At 31.9% G+C, this 6609-nt stretch overlaps 1 protein-coding gene across 4 annotated transcripts in view; it reads right to left on the bottom strand.

The window, feature by feature from the left end:
- Positions 1-6609, bottom strand: part of LOC117180810 — a 308700-nt gene that overhangs the window by 192850 nt on the left and 109241 nt on the right. For all 4 annotated transcript variants that reach the window (XR_004468047.1, XM_033373331.1, XM_033373330.1 and 1 more), the window contains exon 3: positions 2653-2883. Coding sequence is in view for 3 of the 4 variants with exons in the window: in XM_033373331.1 (XP_033229222.1) it covers positions 2653-2883 (231 nt within the window). In the remaining variant the exon portion in view is untranslated. The remainder of the gene's footprint in view (positions 1-2652; positions 2884-6609) is intronic.

Raw genomic sequence — 6609 nt, 5'->3', positions numbered from 1 at the left:
TTTCATCAAGCCAAATATGACCCAAAAACTTAAAAAAACATTTTTACGTATTATTATTGATTTTGAGCAATTTCCGTCGTCGTAATTATACAAATAATTATCAATGGGGCATTTGAATATTGCCCATAACTTTATAAACAATTTTTAATTGTTCAAATAAATTAAATTCTTTAAACAATTATTTATTCCCAAAAAATGTTTAAAATAATCGTATTTTATTATTGAAATGTAATAGTTGGTGATTGCTTAGAGCAGGGGTCTCCAAAGGTAGATCCTGTATCTACTAGCAATCCCAGCCCTCATTTTTTGCCGCTGGGAACCCTTAAACTCGAGACCCTTATTTCTATTCAAAACTTCATGCCAAAATTGAGAATTATGAAATAAAATAATGAATGCTTAGTTTTCTTTACTTTAATATTGTTAAATAAAATATTCAATGCAATTGTAATTTTTTATACTCACAATTTAAATTGCCTCAAAATTGTTTTGTTTATAAATAATTCAAAATTTAATTTTCAAATTAAATTAAAAAGTATCAAGAAAGTCACGCGTCCTTGAGCTTCTATTACCAAACATTAAAAACATAATCAATTTTAAAATCCATAATAACAAATTTTTCACAATTAAAAGTTTTAAAAATTGCTAAATGGACTTAAATAATTGATCATATTATTATATCTAACAAATACAAAAAATAAATAATAATTATTACTTTGACTTTGAAACATTTAATATACTTTAAAATAATAACAAATTAAAAATTATTTTTATTTAAAAGCGCTAATGCAATTTTAATTCCATTGAATTTTAAGTCATCAATTTTTTAAGTTTTTAATTTTTTCGATTTTCGAACTTTTATTCTGAAATAATTCAATTTACAGATTACAAGCTCTTTCAACTTATAGCAGAAAAAGGGTGACTGAAATCGCGAAAAGCTTAAACGGAAACGATAGCTCAAAAAGTTTGTTGGACGCCAGGCGCGCATGCGCCAACCAGTATGCAATAATTACCCAAAGGGACGTGGACGAGGGCCCAACTCGGTTATCCTCACAGATCAATGATTACAATTTCTGAATCGGAAGGGTAAATATTTTATGTCCTAAAAAATGGACATAAAAAACACGTTTAAAAATATGGTTCATGCGTTATGAAATTTAAAAAAACTATGAAAGCTTAAATTTTGGTACTTTAACTTTTATGAATTGTAGCTTATGAGGATGGCTTTTTCACCGAGTTTCAACTTGTCGGTTTAGCGCGGTGGTTAGCACTCCCGACTTTTAGGCGATAGATTTAGGTATAGATATGTAGGTTCGATACCTTGTACTGTTAGAAATTTTATTTGTAATATAATGTTTATAATTGTAATATATGTATTCACTCTAAACAGGACTATTAATATCTGCAGACAAAATACTCGCAATCAATTAATATTTATTTTGTAAATAACTTTTTTGTTGTATGATTAGAGTATAACAGTACGGTACTAGTTAGCACTGACGTAGTACTGCCGCCTATAGTGGATTTCATATTCGTATTAGTACTGTACTAGTAGCGATATCCAGTGCTGGTCTAACACTGACAGCCTAGTACAAAATAGTGTTATCATCCCAGAGATATGCCATTACAGATGCCAGCACTGGTAAAAAAAAACCAAGGGGGCTTTCATTGTGGCAACCTTGAAGGATCCATGAGGGACGCCCATGTTGGGCCCCTATGGATTAGCATGTCGTTTCCATAAGGGATTCCACGCCTGGATTACCCTCATGGATTCCAAAAGACATGAGGGCAATCCATGTAGACACTGACGGGGGAAAATTGACGGCCGTTTGAGGGACACTTGGGAATACAGGCGAGCTCCCCGCTTTCCGCTACTGCCTCTCGCCATCCGTATACTACTGTTTACTTTATGGTTCGAACGACTTTCAGGCGAGAAAATATACTCCATTTTCAATTACAAATACAATTAGCAAAATAACGTTTTCGGATGAAAACATAAACTAGTTTGCCCTAGCGAATTTGACAGCCGTTTGAAGCGCCTTAAGTGATTGTTGCAAGACAACTATAATCAAATATGCCACAATACTCGTCATGAATCAAATAGTTCCTGTTGAGGGTAAGGGAGCTTTCACACAATTCTCATGCCCAAAACGTCCGAAAAGATAGCATGGCATGAGCCAACCGATATGCCAACATCTTCCGCAACTTCTCTGATGGTAATTCGGCGATTTTTCAACACCATTTCTTCCACTGGTTGAACGTTTTCATCTGTTGTTGACGTGCTGGGACGTCCAGGGCGAGGTTCGTCTTCGACATCCTCTCGACCTTCTTGAAACAGCTTGTACCACTTATACACATTTTTCTTACTCAGAGTAGACTCACCGTATGCAACTGTCAACATTTCAAGAATTTTAGAGCACTGGATTCCATTTTTCACACAAAATTAAATGCAAACTCTTCGCTCCATTTTTTTCGAGATAAGAAAATCGCCGAGCCCATCTATAAATATCCCAGTCGATGGAAGAAGAATGGCTGCAGTGCATACTTTGGAGTTGTACGACTTTCATTGTACGATTATTTTGACCAAAAACTGCAGTATGACTGATAACCTAATATTATATTTTCCTTTGTACAATATCATAGAAAATAACTTACCTTCGCCTAAGTTATTTGATATTTTAACCTGCCATTGGATCAGTCTTTCCCTTGTGTCGAACGCAAGGACTACATTTACATCTTGACATATTATGGCAATGGTATTTGATTCCTTATCAATAGTGAATCCACTTTGTACCCCAAGAAAATGTTGCAAGCTTAACGAGGCTTTTGTCTGACCCTGTTTGAATCTGTCTTTACTATCTCCATAAAGCTGCAGATGCAAGCAATCTGAAAAATAGAAAATACGACTGTCTTAAAATGTAAAACGTAGCTTGGTTTATTTTCATTTAAAAAAATAGAAATTGCGAACAATATCGAAATAAGCCGTATTTTTTAAATTATTAATAATTATAAAATATATGTTAATAACCTTAAACGACCGAAATAATAAATGTTTTAAGAAGTTCTGCGGCTTTGTGGTCAAAAACTTCATTACAGTCCAATTACATTATCTGACAAATGGACATACCATGTCGAATCAGTTTTAAGGTTATGTACTAAAGTAGAAATATTTTCTGAGGAAGTAGGTGATTGCAGTCACATAGTATAGATGATCACGTGACTACAATGACGTCACTTCCTCCTTTTAGAACCCAATTGAATTCTGAATGTTAAGATTGATAAGTTTTCTTTAGCGAAATAGCCTGGCCCATTTGAGTCTATAAACAAAGTCGATTTGAAACAAAATATTCTCGGACATAGTTTGAGAGATTTGGGTCCTTTTCAAGATCCTTTTATTGGTCCTTTTAAGAGTGGTGCCACGGTAATATAATGTTCCTTTTGTATTCTTTACGTACCGGGCGGGCAGAGTTATTCACAGTAGTTGGTCGTGGCTAATCCGCTCTCCCTTTTTAAATTTCTCTTCAAATTATTAACACTTTTTTTTAATTGATGAATTTTCTCATTATACTTATTTATAATTATAACTTATATACTGATATGAAATTTTCTAGTTGAATTCAAAAAGGTTGACTTTTTTGGCGTATCTCATTCCATTTACGAGAAACGTTCTATTAATTCTAATTTTAAGCATTAAAAAAAAAGTTAGATATCTGAAGTCATCGAAACCCGTAGATTCCGAATTATTATGTTTTAGGCTGTTAACTATGAAAATAAAAAAATCTACTTCTAAATTTTAATCCGAAAGCTTCTTCAGTGTCGGTTACTCTATTGAGATAGCCTCTCTGCTTGTTATTTATGATCGTATTCGTATTTCAATTTCAGAAAGGATATTTTAAAGCCTTTAGACCATTTAAACGAGCTTCCTGGTTCTTTAAAAATATCTACCTGAGTGCCTGCGGAGAATTTCTCATATCTACCTGAGTGCATGCGGAGAATTTCTCTGAGCTTTTTTGACCTAAAGAATTTTTAGTATATACTCAAAGATTCTTTTCGGTAGGGGAGTTGGAAAAAGTTTCAATGTATGGAACGAGAATCACATTTTTTGCTAGCCGTCATTATCATTATCATAAATTCTTCCAGATATACACAGAGATAGGATAATGTGAATAAAAATGCGGTAACTCCCAACCAGGTCGGCTGCCAGTACCAATTTGACATTACACCTCCGTTTTCTACCATTACAGTAATATCGAGAACATTTATATTATTATAAATAGTCGATCTTTCTAAGGTAAATTTAAGATCGGGCCGCCCGGTCCCATTGAATCTGTCTTATAAGTTGTCTACATTTTCTTTAGGTACACATGTGAAAATATTATAGCCATAGAACAGATGCTTTAGGATCTTTTTCTCTATATCTTCTAAAACCAAAGTAGCTATCGCCAGATAAATTGGAGACTCCATGCGTACTCTAATTTTTTGTTTATAGACTTTATCTTTACATTTAATTTGTATCCATCGCTTTTTATACATTCTATTGTTTCATTCCCAGAAATGGTCGTAAACATCAATTCAGCATCTAAAGAAATGAAGTTAAAATTATCTGGTATAGTCATAGTTTTAATTTTTTTAATAAAGTTCCAACTATTTTTATCAACATGTTTGTTTTGCCTCAAATCGGCTAAATTTCACTTTGTAAAAGCAATGCCATTTTAACACATGATGTATGAATATTAGAGGTGATTGGTCTGAGCGGAATCGCTTTTTTCTGGATCTTAGGTTGATCGTACATTTGGACAATGTATGTGCTTTATGTTCTTAGATTATGAGACATACTATCCCAAATTAAATTCTCATTTTCCCAAACTTAGACCAAACTTTGCGTTTTCTTTAAGAAACGTTTAAGTTTGCGAACACTTTTTGATCGTATCGAAATATTCAAGTTTTGTAAAACTATCACCCTTTAATAAGTTTACAGTCTTATAGATTTATTATTAGAATACACTTTTTCGAAATCATAAATTTCGATTTTACACCAAAACATATAGAAAATAGTACTAAAGTTAAACTATATTTATTACACGCAAAATCTCCGATGTTAATTATAACACGAATAACCAAAATGGGAATGATAATGATGACCAGCCGAAAAAAAGTAATTTTCATTCCATACGTTAAAACTTTTTCCAAAAAAATTAAGCATATTTTTAAAGACTCAAATCAATCAACCTTCCACCCTTTTGACTTTTATTTACTTTAATTTGGATTGAAAAGGAGGAAGTGACGTAATTTAGTCGCATGATCGTCTATACTACCAGAGATGAATTGGGAGATTGCTCATGTAATGGAATAATCAGACGTTCCGCGTCGGTAATTGCTTAAGTTGAAGAATTTTAAAAATGAGTTACCACCGCAGTTACAATTACAGGAGTTACCATAAATGTAAATGATGTACTGCATATTTATTTACCACTCGAATATTAAGTGTTTACTATATAATTATTCTAATGATTCACAATTATTAGTGAGCAGTTTATATAATGAAAACTAATTATTTATTTTAAAAATTAAAATTTTAAATATTATATCGTTACACAGCTATTTATATGCTATAAATCATAAATTATGACTTATAATTTTATTACATTACCGGAGAAAGTTTTATGTTCGCCTATTTTTTAATGACTGATAAGTTTTATTTATTTTAATTATGACAGAGCTAAACATTTTTCTCTTTAAAATGTTGAATGCTATCAAAATTCAAAATTCTGTATAAAATCAAGCAGAGGATAAAGCCAATTTATCCATTTTATAAAGAATTTTGAGATTTCTTTAGAAACAAAAAAATAGTATATTGTCAATTATAATACCTTAAATTTTTCTCTAAAATGCTAAAGTTAAGTAACTATTATAACATATGTTTATCAATTACAGATTGTATTATTTAATATACAGTTTGTATCTAAAATGCATATATAGAGCAGAGTATCCAAATATGAGATACCAACTCTTTTTGGCGTGATTGTCGGAATTCTATGTACTGAATTTAAAAGTAATATAGGTCATTTTAAAGGAAATTTAGTTTGTCGTAAGACGCTCAAATAAAAAATTTTATTAACAATTTTTTTATGCTGAAAATACAAAAAATGTAAAAAAGTGCTTTTTCCAAACTCGTCAAACTATTCTCATAATATGAGATACCCCAAGAAATAGCTAACAATATGCAAAATAAAGTATTATTTTTAATGAAAAACTTCATTCTATGTTTCCGAAGTCTAAATTTACTGCTATTTAGATATATTTTGTTTTTTCAGTAGTCACAAACATTTTTTTAACCAATTTCCCCCGCGCAGCCAGTGTTATAAAAAAGGGCTACAAGTTAGTGATAGAACCAACAGAGTGGGTCTCTTAGTTTAGCTATTGTCCCGTTTTCTCATATTACGAGAATATCTCATATTCGAGTACTCTCCTCTACTTTTACAGATTTATAGTGCTTTTAAACGAAATTTAAACCACCTATCTCACGGTTGTGAGACGTGGTTATGGCTGAAATTTTACCGCGATTTCGCTGGAAGCGGGTGCAATTTTTCAGATTAGCACTCGCTCCCGGCG

This window comes from Belonocnema kinseyi, chromosome 9 (assembly GCF_010883055.1).
Source record: "Belonocnema kinseyi isolate 2016_QV_RU_SX_M_011 chromosome 9, B_treatae_v1, whole genome shotgun sequence".
NCBI classification, from domain to species: Eukaryota; Metazoa; Arthropoda; class Insecta; order Hymenoptera; family Cynipidae; genus Belonocnema; species Belonocnema kinseyi.
This window is presented reverse-complemented; position numbering and strand designations above follow the sequence as displayed.